The 14,593-nt window shown below is 41.2% G+C and overlaps 1 protein-coding gene across 1 annotated transcript; it reads left to right on the plus strand.

Annotated features, from left to right (window-relative positions):
- Window positions 1-7: 7 nt before the first annotated feature.
- LOC100413067 (cancer/testis antigen family 45 member A6-like) lies at window positions 8-13,910 on the plus strand. The gene is made up of 5 exons (XM_054251341.2): window positions 8-263; window positions 7,112-7,287; window positions 9,215-9,465; window positions 9,855-9,949; window positions 11,135-13,910. Exons 2-5 carry the CDS (start codon window positions 7,215-7,217, stop codon window positions 11,232-11,234), a joined length of 519 nt encoding a protein of 172 aa, XP_054107316.2. The 5' UTR covers window positions 8-263; window positions 7,112-7,214; the 3' UTR covers window positions 11,235-13,910.
- The last annotated feature ends 683 nt before the right edge of the window (window positions 13,911-14,593 follow it).

Below are 14,593 nucleotides of genomic sequence, written 5' to 3' on the forward strand. Positions count from 1 at the left end.
GGCTCCCAGTGTTCGGCTGGGGCGGGGCCCGCGGTGGCCGGCAGCTTCCCTGCCTTCTGCCTCCCTTGAGCCTTACCAGATTGGTGCTTCTGGTGGGACGCCTCCCAATGAGCATCACTCACAGGCATCCGGGGCACACTTCCCATAACTCCCAGAGAGCAAGTTTCTAGAAAGTTCCAGCAGTGGGGAGGCGCCACAACTTCTCTGCCATTTTGGGAAGTGCAGCCGCAGCTCCTCTGGCAAGGTCAAGACTTCACGACTACGTAAGTGGGCAGTTTTTCCCTGGATGCTTTAATTTCTCCCCAGAATGTGTCCTTTTTCCTAGGAAAGCTTCTTTTCTGGCGTGTTCTTTGTCCGGTGAGTGGTACGGCTTCGCTGTGTGGACACTACCATGGGCGCGTGTGTCAGCTGTCGGGGAGTCTTTTCCTTGGACACCCCGTCTCGGTTATGTTGTGGGGCTGGGGAGCTTTTCTTGGGGACTCCCTCTTAGTGATGCGATGAACTTTTCCTGTGCAATGACTGAACCCAGGGGTGGGGACCCTACATTGGTCGCCTGTGTCACCTTCGGGTGCGGCGGTGTTTCTTCCCCGCTTGGCCACGACCCTGCTGGGAGACTCTGCCTTAGGGACTCTGTCTGTGTTCGGGGCTGGGGTGAGGGTGGCTGTCCTGCGGACACATGATCACTTCACTCTCTGTCGCGGGGTTTATCTCAGCCCACGAGGGACTCTTCGCTGGGTGCTGATGTCAGCCGTGGGGCACATTTGGCCTTGGACGTTGCTCACTCTCAGCTAGGATGTGTTGGCTTTTCTTTGGATCTGTTTATCCCCGATTGGGACGCCTATCGGATGCTTTCTCTTGGTGCTGGGTTTTTAAATTATTATCTGTGGGTGCTGTCTCCCAGTGCTGCGAGGGAGTGGGGTGCTGTTTCTTGGATTCTCTAAGCCTATGGTGGGACTCTCAGCGCTCTGTGTCAGCCATGAGGGAGGCCACCTGACCTTGGGAGCTCTATCTGGCCCCGGGTTGGGGTGCTTTTCCTCCGTTGGTTCTCAGTCGTGAAGGAGCTCTTTCCCCGGGAACTATCTGACCTTTCAGCCGTACCCATCGGGTGTCAGTCTAGGAAACATTTCCTTCCAGAAATGTTTGAAGGTTCCAGATGCACACACTGGGTGTGCAATTAGTCTTTCATTTCAGCCACTCTGATGGGTGTGCAGTGATCTCTCCTTATGTCTGCATTTGCAGTTTGGGGCTGATTAATGAGATTGAGGACCTGTTTTTTTTTTAAGGGTTTATTTATTGAGTTTTGATTGTTTTTTGAGACGAGGTCTTGCTCTGTTACCCAGGCTGCAGTGCAGTGGCACCATCTCGGCTCACTGCAACCTCGACCTCCCAGGCTTGATCGATTCTCATGCCTCAGCCTCCCGAGTAGCTGGGACTATAAGTGCATGCCGCCAATTCTGGCTAATCTTTGTATTTTTTGGTAGAGACGGCGTTTCGCCAAGTTGCCCAGGCTGGTCTCGAACCCTTGGGCTCAAGTGGCCTCTGCCTGCATCAGCCTCCCAAGGTGCCGGGATTATAGGTATGAGCCACTGTGCCCAGCTATTTATTGATTATTTTTAGAGCACTTTTTAAATGTGTTTATTCGCCATTTAAATATGTCTTTTACGAAATCCCTTTTCAGCTCTTTTCCTCCAAATTTTATCGAGATACTTGTATTTTAAAAATGGATTCATGGTTTACATATAAGTTCTGGGTTTCAGTTAGACACATACACACAGGCATATATGTACATGTATTAAAATACACACACAATTTTAGTATCTTCTACAAATCTGTTTTGCTTTTACACTATCTCAATATTGTGTTTTAGATGAACAGATTCTCTTAATTTCATTAATCAGTTTCTTGTTTAGGGCTGGTGCTTCCTATTATTTTAAGAATAATCTTTGCTTCGCCCAATGCCATGATGATAATATTCTAAGCTGTCTTTTAGATCTCCCATTCATCTCAAATAAATTTTCATGGAATGGAGTACAGTCATAGCCTGGGTATATTTTATGTGATGATTAAAGTCATATTTGAGTATGACTCTTATGAATGAGTACTCAGCTGTTTTCTGCACATTTTATTGCAATGTTTGTTTTTTAAAATTGATTTGTAGTTCTGGTTATATTCTGGATTTCACTCATTTTTTTGGTCAGATATATACATATATATGATTAATGTATATTTTTATATATAACCTAGACTATATAGTATATAATATGTAATCTACAGATATGCTTTGCTTTTTCACTCTCCTAAGACTGTCTTTTGAGGAATACAAGTTTTACATTTAGTTATGTCTAATTAAACAATGTATTCTTTATCATTAGTGCCTTTTTATCCTAATCAAAAATACCTTGGCCTATTCTAAAGCTGTAACACTAATATCTTATGTTTTCTACTGGATTTACTATCCATCTTTAGTAACGTTTCTGGAGTGGGATGGGGTAAGAGTCCAAGTTTGTATTTTCCCTGCATTTATGAAGTGCATTTTTTAAAAGCACTAGTCTTTCCACAGTGTTTTACAGGAGCTCTTCTGTGGTAAATCTAGCTGTTTTCCATTTCCAGATTCTTTCTGGCCTCCATGTCCTCTACCTTTAGTGTATTTGTCTGTCATTGCACCAATACCATACTGTTTTCATTACTCTACCCTTATAGTAAATCTCATGTTTAGTAGTGTATGTCTACAAACTTAGTTCTTTTTCTTAAATATTGTCTTAGGTTTCCCAAATATATATATTTTGAGACAGAGTCTCACTCTGTTGCCAGGCTGGAGTGCAGTGGCACAATCTCAGCTCACTGTGACCTCCGCCTCCCTGGTTCCATTGATTCTCAGGTCTCAGCCTCCAGAGTAGCTGGGACTACAGGCACGCACCACCACATCCAGCTAATTTGGTATTTTTAGTAGAGATGGGGTATCACCATGTTGGTCAGGATGGTCTTGATTTCTGGATCTTGTGATCTCTAGATCTCTACACCTCAGCCCCGCAAAGTGCTGAGATTACAGGCGTGAGTCACCGCCTCCGGCCAGCTTTCCCAAATCTTTAATTTGCATATGCTTCAGACAATTATCTGTTTGTCGATTTTTAGAAAAACTTTTTGTAAATATGGTAGAATTTTAAATATGATTGCTATGTCATTCTGAAAGAGTTAACAATAATGCCTCTTAATACTGTCTTTTCATTCCATGGAAAGAATATTTTTGTCCATATACTGCAGTCTTGAATTTCTCTCAGAGATGTGTTATAATTTTTGTGTACTGCTCTAGCACATTCTGATTAGATTTATTTCTAAGTATTCAATTTTTTTACTGTTTTAACGACATTTGAAATTTTATATTCTAATTATTTGTTGCTATTAATTATAAAGAAATATCATTGATTTTTATTATATCCAGTGACTTGAGTAAATTTGCTTATTAACCATAATGATTTTATACTTTTACATTTTCTAGGTACAGAACAATGTCATCTCTAAATAATGACAGTTTTCTTTCTTTTAAGATTTTAAACCGATTCATATTTTCCTGATGTTACTGCACTTTTTAGAACCTCCAGTAAATTGTTTAACGGATAGTGGACACATTTGTCTTGTTTTCAAACTCAGGAAGAAAATCCTGATACTTCACTATGAAGTATGGCATTTACTATTTTTTGTGTGTATGCATATGCTTACCAAAATATGCTTACCTTTTTTTTCTAAGAGGCTGATAGTTTTTATCATGAATACATTTTAAACAGTGACCCATCTATAATAATGATCATGTGGTGTTTCCCTGTATTTTTGTTGTTTTTAATGTGGTGCATTACATTTATTGATTTTCAAATGTTAAATCATTCTTGTCTTTATACAGTATACTCCACCATGGCTGATGGAGTTCTTTTTAAGCACTATTGTATTTTATTTGCTAACCTTTAGTTTAGAATTTGGGAGTCTGGGTTCAGGGGTGATCTTAGCTTGTAGTTTTGGCTTGATCTTGTAGTTTTTCTTTCTTCTGATGTCCTTGTCAAATATTATCAGATTTGTATCAATCTCCTAGAATGAGGACAAAGAAAAGGAATTATTTTTCCTAGCAAGTGTTGATACAGATTAGTTTATCCATCTTCAAAGAGGTAATAACATTTTTATCTACTTTTGTTTGATGAGAGCTGCTTATTCTGAAAGCATTCTGATTGATTCTGGTTGTACCATTTTTCTTCTTCTTTTTCTTTCTTTTTTTTAAATTGCATTTGGGCTCTGGGGTACATGTGCACATCATGCATCCTGCAGGATAGTTGCATAGGTATATATATGCCATGATGGTTTCCTGTCTCCATCCCTCCGCCCCCCATGTCACCTAGATCAGCATTTCTCCCGGTGTTATCCTTCCCCATCCACCCCTCCCCCTTCGCTGTCCCGCTGCTCCCCTCCACTCCCCCACCTAGCCCTGTGAGTGTTGTTCCCTTCCCTGTGCCCAAGTGTGCTCATTGTTCATCACCCACCTGTGAGTGAAAACATGCGGTGTTTGGTTTTCTGTTCTTGGGTCAGTTTGCTGAAAATTACGGTTTCTAGATTCATCCATGTCTCTTAAAAAGGACACAAACTCGTCGTTTTTTATGGCTGCATAGTATTCGATGGTGTATATGTGCTACTTTTTTTTTTTTTTTTTGTCCAGTCTATCATGGATGGGCATTTGGGTTGGTTCCAGGTCTTTGCTATTGTAAACAGCACCACAATGAACATACGTGTGGGTGTGTCTTTATGATAGAATGATTTATAATCCTTTGGGTATATACCCAGTAATGGCATTGCTGGGTCAAAATGGAATTTCTATTTCTAGGTCCTTGAGGAATCGCCACAATGTCTTCCATAATGTTTGAACTAATTTACACTCCCACCAACAGTACAAAAGTGTTCCTTTTTCTCCACTTCCTCTCTGGCATCTGTTGTCCACAGATTTTTAAATGATTGCCATTCTAACTGGTGTAAGATGGTATCTCAATGTGGTTTTGATTTGCATTTCTCTAATGACCAGTGATGATGAGCATTTTTTCATATGTTTGTGGGCCGCATATTTGCCTTCTTTTGAAAACTATCTGTTCATATCCTTTGCCCACTTTTGAATGGGTTGGTTTGTTTGTTTGTTTGTTTGTTTTTTCTTGTAAATCTCCTTTAGTTCTTTGTAGATTCTGGATATTAGCCCTTTGTCTGACAGGTAGATTGCAAACATTTTTCCCATTCTGTTGGTTGCCGCTTTACTGTGATGATTGTTTCTTTTCGTGTGCAGAAACTCTTAAGTTTAATTGGATCCCATGTGTCTATTTTGGCTTTTGTTGCCATTGCTTTTGGTGTTTTAGTCATGAAGTCCTTGCTGTGCCTATGTCCTGAATGGTGTTGCCTAGGTTTTCTTCTAGGGTTTTTAGGGTGTTAGTTCTTATGTTTAAACCTTTAATCCAGCTGGGGTTAATTTTTGTATAAGGTGTAAGAAAGGTTTCAGCTTCCTGCATATGGCTCGCTTGTAATAGAATGGAATTTCCCAACACCATTTATTAAACAGGGAATCATTTCCCCATTGCTTGTTTTTGTCTGGTTCATCAGAGATCAGATGATTGTAGATGTGTGGTGTTGCTTCCAAGGCCTCTGTTCTGTTCTATTGGTCTGAATCTCTGTTTTGGTACCAGTACCATGCTGTTTGATTACTGTAGCCTTGCCAGTATGGTTTGAAGTCAGGTAGCATGATGCCTTCAGCTTTGTTCTTTTTGCTTGGGATTGTCTTGGCTGTGCAAGCTCTCTTTTGATTCCATATGAAGTTTAAAGTGGTTTTTCCCAGTTGTGTGAAGAAGATCAGTGGTAGCTTGATGGGGATAGCATTGAATCTATACATTACTTTGGGCAGTATGGCCATTTTCACAATATTGATTCTTCCTAACCATGAGCATAGAATGTTTTCCCAGCTGTTTGTGTCCTCTCTTATTTCCTTGATTTGGTTTGTAGTTCACCTTGAATAGATCTTTTACATACTTTGTTAGTTGTATTCCTAGGTATTTTATTCTCTATGTAGCAACTGTAAATGGGAGTTCACTCATGATTTGGCTCTCTATTTGTCTGTTATTGGTGTATAGGAATGCTTGTGATTTCTGCACATTGATTTCGTATCCTGAGACTTTGCCGAAGTTGCTTATCAGCCTAAGGAGGTTTTGGGCTGAGATGATGAGTTCTTCTAAATATACGATCATGTTGTCTGCAAGTGGGACAATTTGACTTCTTCTTTTCTTAATTGAATGCCCTTTATTTCTTTTTCTTGCCTAATTTCTCTGGCTAGAACTTCCAATACTATATTGAATAGGAGTGGTGAGAGAAGGCATCCTTGTCTAGTGCCAGTTTTTAAAGTGAATGCTTCTAGTTTTTGCTCATTCAGTATGATATTGGCTGTGGGTTTCTCCTATATGGCTTTTGAGGTGTGTTCCTTCGATACCTAGTTTATTGAGAGTCTTTAGCATAAAGGGCTGTTGAATTTTGTCAAAGCCCTTCTCTGCATCTATTGAGATAATCATGTGGTTTTTATTTTTGGTTCTGTTTATGTGGTGAATTACATTTATAAATTTGCCTATGTTGAACCAGCCTTGCATCCCGGGATGAAGTTTACTTGATGATAGCGGATAAGCTTTTAGATGTGCTTTTGGATTCGGTTTGCCAGTATTTTATTGAACATTTTTGCATCAATGTTCATCATGGATATTGGTCTGTAGTTTTCTTTCTTTCTCTTTCTTCTTTCTTTCTTTCTTTCTTTCCTTCCTTCCTTCCTTCCTTCCTTCCTTCCTTCTCTCTCTCTCTCTCTCTCTCTCTCTCTCTCTCTCTCTCTCTCTCTTTCTTTCTTTCTTTCTTTCTTTCTTTCTTCTTAGCACGCATCAAAATTAGGTTCTTTTCCTGAAAACAGAGTGTTTGTTGAGACTCGGTAAATCTTGGCTCATTATTAAAAGTCAAACTAATGATTGAAGTTCTTGATTGTATTGATATATGCAGACTGTTTGTCATTTTCTGATTGTTAGATATTTGTCATGAATGGAAAATGTTCATTGATGTTTTTCAGGACACAATCACGGATTAAAGAAGAGAAGGTTGCTGCAAAACCTCAAAATGCATTTAAACATCCCAGGGAATGTGAGAGTTCTTCATCCCAGAAAAGGCAGAAGATGGCCCTGTTGGTAAGGAAACGAGGAATAGGAGATGGCCTTATTGGAGGCTCTGCCACGTCTAAAGAAAAGAGTAAATAAGCCTGTCCTCACCTCCTCTTCATGCTGTATCCAGTGCAGTCAGTCTCCTGCCTCTTCCCCTCCACTGAAACTGTGCTTGTCAAGATCAACAGTCTTGGCCGACGTTGCCATCAATTTCTCAGCAGCGTTTGAGAGTTGTTCACTGCTTCTTCATGGAAAGCTTCTAGGATTTCCGTTTTCCACAATCTTCTTTTAAAATGTATTGTCCTTATTGGTGAATCCCGACCTTTTTTGTTTTCAGATGGAGTTTCTTTCTTGTAGGCCAGGCTGGAGTGCAGTGGCACCATCCTGGGTCACTGCAACCTCCGTCTCTGGGGTTCAACTATTCACCAGTCTGAGCCTTTCGGGTAGCTGGGGTTATAGGCACCAGCCACCATGCCCAGCCAATTCTTATATTTTTAGTAAAATGGGGTTTCGCCATGGCAGCCAGACTGATCTCAGATTCCTCACCTCAGGTGATCTACCCACCTCGACCTCCCAAAGTGCTGGGATTACAGGCATGAGCTACTGCACCCCATCACTCTGTTTTTCTACCTTTATTTTTCTTCTCTTCTGTAAATCCTGTAAAAATTTCTGAATCCCAGAATTTTTCTCTCTCCTTTTTATCCACTGTGCCATGGTCAGTCACTGAGCTACAGTGACATCTCCATGTTTCCCATTATTGCCCCCATCTAACACACACCCTCCAACCCTGCAGCCAGGTCATCGTGTTGGCATGTTAATGACATCATGTCGTGTCGCTCCTGAAAACCTATCCTCAACTCCCCTAAGCACTCAGAACAGACTGTAAACCAGCTTTGGTCTACGAGGCTCTAGGTGGCCTGACCTCCGTCACCCTCTGCTAACACGGGTCCCATCCATCCCCTGGCTCTCTCTGTTTCTGTCCTTCACCCCATAGTGCCCAGTCTATCCCCACTCCAGCCCCTACCCTTGGCCTCACTGCAGCCTGGAAATCCCCTTCTGCCTCTGCACAGGCTGCCCCACTTCTTCCTCCAATCGCTGCCCAAGGCCACCTGCTCAGAAGGCCCTGCCCAACCAGTAATAGCCCCTGTGGCTCCCTCTGCCGCTGTCTCCCACAAGCCTGTGGACGGCCTCCCCACCATCAGCCCAATGCTGTTAATTTCCTTCGCTCATTGGGCACGTACTGTCTGACTGCCACATGAGGATGTGAGCTCCACAAGAGCAGGAAATGTTGCTCTCTGGTAGTTTACTGCTGATCCCCAGCTTCTGGCATGCTGCCTACCACAGACGATGAATAAATGAAAGAGGTGACAGATCTGGAGTGAAAAGAACATAACGTTTTTGAGACAAAGAAAGAAGGATGAGGAAGATCATACACTAAAATGGATTTTTGGTGTTGGAGTGCATATAGAACTTTCAGCACTAATGGCTGCCTCTATTTTCTCAGAACATATTTGATGTAGAGAGGAGGCAGGTTGAGGTGTATCCAAGTTGTCTGGCTTCCAGCTCAGTAAAGCACGGTGGGTTGTATGTCAATTTGAGAAGTCATGATGTCAAATGAGACGTGCTGCTTTCACCTAGTAAAGCATAACAAGCTGACACTAACCCATGAGTGCCAGGGACCTGTGAATGTTTGTTAGAGTTGTACTGTCTTACTTGGTTTCCATATGCATTCATAGGGCCAGAAAATAAGTGGTGGTTTTACTGTATTATGTGTCCTGGCCTCAGTTCGTCAGGCCTGGGGTTTCCCCCGGTACATCCTCCCAATTATGAAATAAATAATTACCCAGAAACTGAGGAACACATAGATGGACCCAGAGGGCTGATGAAACACACATATCCCACAGCTCAACTTCTCAGTTTGGTTTCCAGATCTGTCGTTCGTGATGTCTATGTGGAGGGGAAAGAACATGGTGAAACTCCAACTGATGGCTTTTTGTCAAAATTTGTTCCGCCAGAGCTTAAGGTAGGAGTTGGTATTCCAGCCAGCCAACTGGATTCTCGGATTGATGACTTCACTGGCTTCAGCAAAGGTGGGCTGATGCAGAAACCTGGTAGAAATGCACTTGTAGGAGTCATCATTACCAGCACTTTCTCTGCAGATGACCTAAAAGTCACAGAAATACTCCCTTTTTCAAGAATCCAAAAAGATATTAATGCTGAAACAGAAGGCAAATTAATGAAGGAAATTCTACATTACTTTGGAGAAGTAAGTAATATAAGAATGTCTGTTTCAAAAAAAAAAAACTCCACGAAGTCTCTCTTTTTATAATTTAGAAGATGTGCATGTTATCTGCTGAGGCTCATTCTTTGCCAGAGTTGAGATTGCATATAATTTACAGTGGTTTTTCTGTTCTTTGACTAAAATATAGTACAACTTCTCTTTTTCTTTTCTTTCTTGGTTATTGTTTACAAGAGTTTCATTCCTATGTACATGCAGGTGTTTGTTTATTTATTTAGTTTTTGTATGAGCTGGCATCTTTATTTAAGCATTTAAAACATTTAGCCTATGAAGCATGATTGCTGAGGTATAGTTTAACCAAGATTCACTTTTATTCTTCCTTATAATACTGAAGTTTATTTTTTTAACATCTTCAGAACGTGAAAAAAAAAGTCAAATTGCCTGAAGGACTGCAAACACCTGTAGAAGTCAAGGGATGCTATTTTGAATCCATCATCAAGGAAGCAGTCAGGTGGGCAGAACTAGGAACTGCTCAATTTCTTTAAGTACTTGGGCTCAACACAGTACTGGGCATGAGCGTGGGGGAACAGCCCGTGCCTCAAATTTCGCAAACCCTGGCCTTCACTTATAGTTACGGCTATCTCCACAGTTACATAGGTTAATGTTTTCTGAATCTAACTCCTTCTCCAAAGCCTATGGAGACTTCCCTTCTCACCATAGTCTGAGGTAGACATTGTCCCTCAATTGACACTCCTTGTATTTGCTAGATTACCTCTTTTTTAAAAAAAATGTGTGTAGGTACATCGCAGATGCATATATTTCTGGGGTATATGACATAGTGTGATACAGACAACAACGTGTAATAAACACAGCAAGGTAAATGGGGCATCTATCACCTCAAGCATTTATCTTTTGTGTTACAGATAATCCAATTATACTCTTGTTATTTCTAATGTACAATTGAATTATTACTGACTATATTTACCCCGTCATGCTTTCAAGTACTACATCTTACTCATGCCATTTTTGTACGTATTAATCATCTGCACTTCCCCCCACCCCACTAACCTTCCCAGCCTCTGGTAACCGTCATTCTACTCTCTATCTCCGTTAGTTCAGTTGTTTAAAATTTTTGCTCCCACCAATAAGTGAGAACATGCGAAGTTTGTCTTTTTGTGCCTGGCTTATTCCACTTAACGTAATGACCTTCAGTTCCATCCATGTTGTTGCAAATGACTGAATCTCATTCTTTTTTATGGCCAAACAGCACTTCTTTGTGTATATGTACCGCGTTTTCCTTACCCATTCAGCAGTTGGTGGACACTTAGGTTGCTTCCAAAGCTTGGCTACTGTGGACGAGGCTGCAATGAACACAGGAGTGCAGATATCTCTGCGGTATACTGACTTCCTTTCTCTTGGGAGTATACCCAGCAGTGGGATTACTGGATCATATGATTGCTCCATGTTCAGGTTTTCGAGGAACCTCCAAACTGTTCTTCATAGTTGTCATAGTAAATTATATTCTCAACAAGAGTGTATGAAGCTTCCCTTTTCTTCACACCCTCGCCCCTTACCATGCAGGTGCATTTCTGTCTCCATGCTGACTGTTACTTCATCCTTCTATCTCCCACAGTGCTTCCTACAGCATAGGTTCTTTGGCTCTCTTTTGGTTAATGACACGTCTCTTTCTTTTCAGGTATATGAGCGGAGACTTAATTCCGCACCTTGAGAAGAAACTGGAAGAAATGACATCTGGCTACTTGTCCAAGAAGGAACATCAGACCCTAAATGCATAATCTCTTTAATGATTGAGGAGGAAAGAGGATCAAATTGCTGTTTTCTACAATCGAGCAGGATATGGCTGAGGCCTCCTAGCATGTGTTAGTGAATAAAATGGCCTCCCAGAGGCTAAGAAATTTCTGTCAGTAAAAGTTGGTCTTTTTCCCTAAGCATTTCATTTGAAAGGATAACTTGTTTGTTCGTTGGTTGATTTTCCCACCTGTGCTGGCAGATATTATTAACCCATTAAGTAAATACTATTACAGTCGTGGTTTCTGTAGCAGCCCACATTGTGGTAGCTGGTATTTATAACTGCCTTCTTTCACTCCCCATTTTTCATTTCCTTTGCCTTGAGATAGCATGTCAGCTGGTCATGGTGCCTGGCCTGGCAGGGTGACTCAAACCTTCATTATGAAGAGTCTGAACCATTAGATGTCCTGCCTGGATGGGGTTGCTGTAATTTTCCATTAACTCTAATCACAAAACACAGGAGAATTAAGAAGCTGTCTAGACATATAAGACATGCTCTTTCTTAGCCCCTAGTATATTAGGAACCCCATCTCCCTTTGATTGTCAGTTTCCATCACTCCAGCCAGTAGTGGACCTCCTCCTTTGTCTTTTGGTTGAGAGGAATGAACAGTCCAAAGTGGTCAGCTTGCAGACACGACTTTTATTTGTTGTTGTTGTTGTTGTTGTTTTCTTTTGATTTTGAGATGGAATATCACTCTATCACCCAGGCTGGAGTTCAGGAGTTCAGTGGCGCCATCCCAGCTCGTGGCAGCCTCTGCCTCCCAGTTTCAAGTGTTTTTTCACCCTCAGCCTCCCAAGTAGCTGGGACTACAGGCCTGCACCACTGCGTCTGGCTAATTTTTGTATTTTTATTAGAGACGGGGTTTCATCATGTTCGGCAGGCTGGTCTCCAACTCCTGACCTCAGGTGATCTGCCCACCTTGTTCTCCCAAAGTGCTGGGTTTACAGGTGTGAGCCACTGCTCCTGGCCAGACACAGCTGTCATTTCAATGGAATCACTTTTGGTTCCCATGTTGAAATAATGTCTCAGTGTGTAAAATGTCCTCTAGTCCAGCAGAGCCAAAAGTTTTCTTCTTTACAGCAAATTTTGCTTCTTGAGCATAAGAGGCAACATTTTGCTACTAGATACCCAGGATTAATAGTGAGAAGAGGCCTGCATATTGCCTCCTTCATTCTTGAAGTCATAGATGTGGCTATGGGAGAAAGAGTTCCATATCTTTGATGCTGGGATTCAGCTTTGTCACTTTCTAGATTGTCAGCCAAGCCACACAAGGCCCTGTCACAAAGCTGCAACTACAACTCAGGCTTTGAAAGATCCTCCAATGTTCTATTGAGCCAGCCACTTTAGGATGGTAAAGAACATCAGGAGACGAGTGAAATCCGTGAGCATGATCCCATTGCCGTATTCATTTCCTGTAAAGTGGGTTTCATGTTTAAAACTGGTAAAGTGTGGGATACCACGATGGTGGGTACAGCCTTTCCTATTACCACAGTGTTGGTTTTCTTGAAGTACCATGGATAGGAATGAAAATCCATATCCAGAAGAGTGTCTATTTGAGCAACATCAAAGTGATGCTCTTTCAATTGTGGAAGCAGACCCAAGTAATCACAGTGCCACCTGGAAGCTGACTGACCAGTCTGGGACATGGTGCCATATTGGGGAATCAGCGTTGGTCTCGGCAGCTAGCAGGTTGAATAGTCAGCAGTTACTGTAGTAACATGGACCTGGTAAATGAAAGTTCATGTTGCCAAGCCCATGAACAACCTCTATCTCAGCCACCATAGTCATGATGCACCATGACTGCTTAGAAGATAGAGGGGTGCACCTAAGGAGGTATGGAAGTGGCTCAGGTAGCTTACTGTGGCCTCAGCAAAGACCGCAAGTATATGGTTACCTCAGTTCTATAACTTTAAGAAGTTAGACCTGCCAGTAACCCAAATAAGCTTGTTTGTCTCTGAGTCTTCAGTCAGCAGCCTGGTTGATACTTTGATTTTGTGAGATGCTAAGCAGAGAAACAAATCGAGGACGCCTGGATTTCTGATCTATGGAACTGCTTATATATTTGTGTTATTGTAAGCTGCTAAATTGGGGATAACTTGTTTTGTTTTTGTTTTTTTTTCTAGTCAACTGGTCACGGGGAACCCCACGTGAGACCACGTTGCGGGATTAGGGAAGCTTCTCTTTTTCTGGGCCCAATCCATGCTAGCAGGGTTTCAGTCACTTGTCAGTGGGTCACGGTACTGCACAACATTGAGGTATGCGCTAAAAGAAGCATCTATTATGCAACTCGTTTCTTTGCTTATTTAGTGGTATGAAAGTCAAGATGTAGGAACTTGCTGTTGACCTTATAAGCACCATCTTGACATGTGGGCCTACTAGATCATTAAACATTTCACTCAGTTAGAAGGCCCCTGGTTTTTTTTTTTTTTTTTTGAAAGAAGGAGAGAAGGAAAGAAAGAAAAAATAGGAATGAAGGAGAGGAAGACAGAGAGGAAGAAAAAAAAGGGAGACAACAGGAATGTCGTTTTATTCTAAAAATGGGTATTGATAACCTCTTTTATGCCAATAATTGTGCTTAATAATGGCTGATCAGTATTTTCTTTAAACCTATGAGTAGGTGTGATGTGATACGGATAAGAATTGTATATTTTGTGTATTTAAAGTGGAGAGTTCTATAAATGTTTATGAAGTTTACTTCTTCCGGATCTGCGTTCAAGTCTTGGATATCCTTATTAATTTTCTGTCTTATTGATCTATCTAATATTGATGTTGAAGTCTCCTACTTTTATTGTGTGGGAGTCTAGGGAGTCTAAGTCTCTTTATAGGTCTTATGTGTCTGGGTGTTCCTGTATTGGGTACGTATATATTTAGGATCGTTAGCTCTTCTTGTTACATTGATCCTTTTACCATTATATCTTTGTTGCTTTAAAATCTATTTTATCAAAGGCGAGAATTGCAACTCCTGCTTTTTATTATTCATTTATTTTTGCTCTTCATTTGGTTGGTAAATCTTTCTCCATCCCTTTGTTTTGAATCTTTGTGTATCCTTGCATGTGAAATGGGTCTGGATGCAGCATACCGTTGGGTTTTGGCTGTATCTTTTGATTGGGGGATTTAGTCGATTTAAATTTAGGATTACTGCCATTTGATGTTAGCTGGCTGTTTTGTCCATTTGTTGATGTAAATTCTTCATTATGTTGATGCTCTTTACTTTTTGGTATATTTTTGGAAAGGCTAATACTGGTTGTTCCTTTCTATGTGTAATGCTTCTTTCAGAAGCTCTTGTAAAGCAGGCCTGGTGGTAATAAAATCTGAGTACTTGCTTGTTCATAAAAAAATTTATTT

Source organism: Callithrix jacchus, chromosome X (genome assembly GCF_049354715.1).
Source record: "Callithrix jacchus isolate 240 chromosome X, calJac240_pri, whole genome shotgun sequence".
Classification (NCBI taxonomy): Eukaryota; Metazoa; Chordata; class Mammalia; order Primates; family Cebidae; genus Callithrix; species Callithrix jacchus.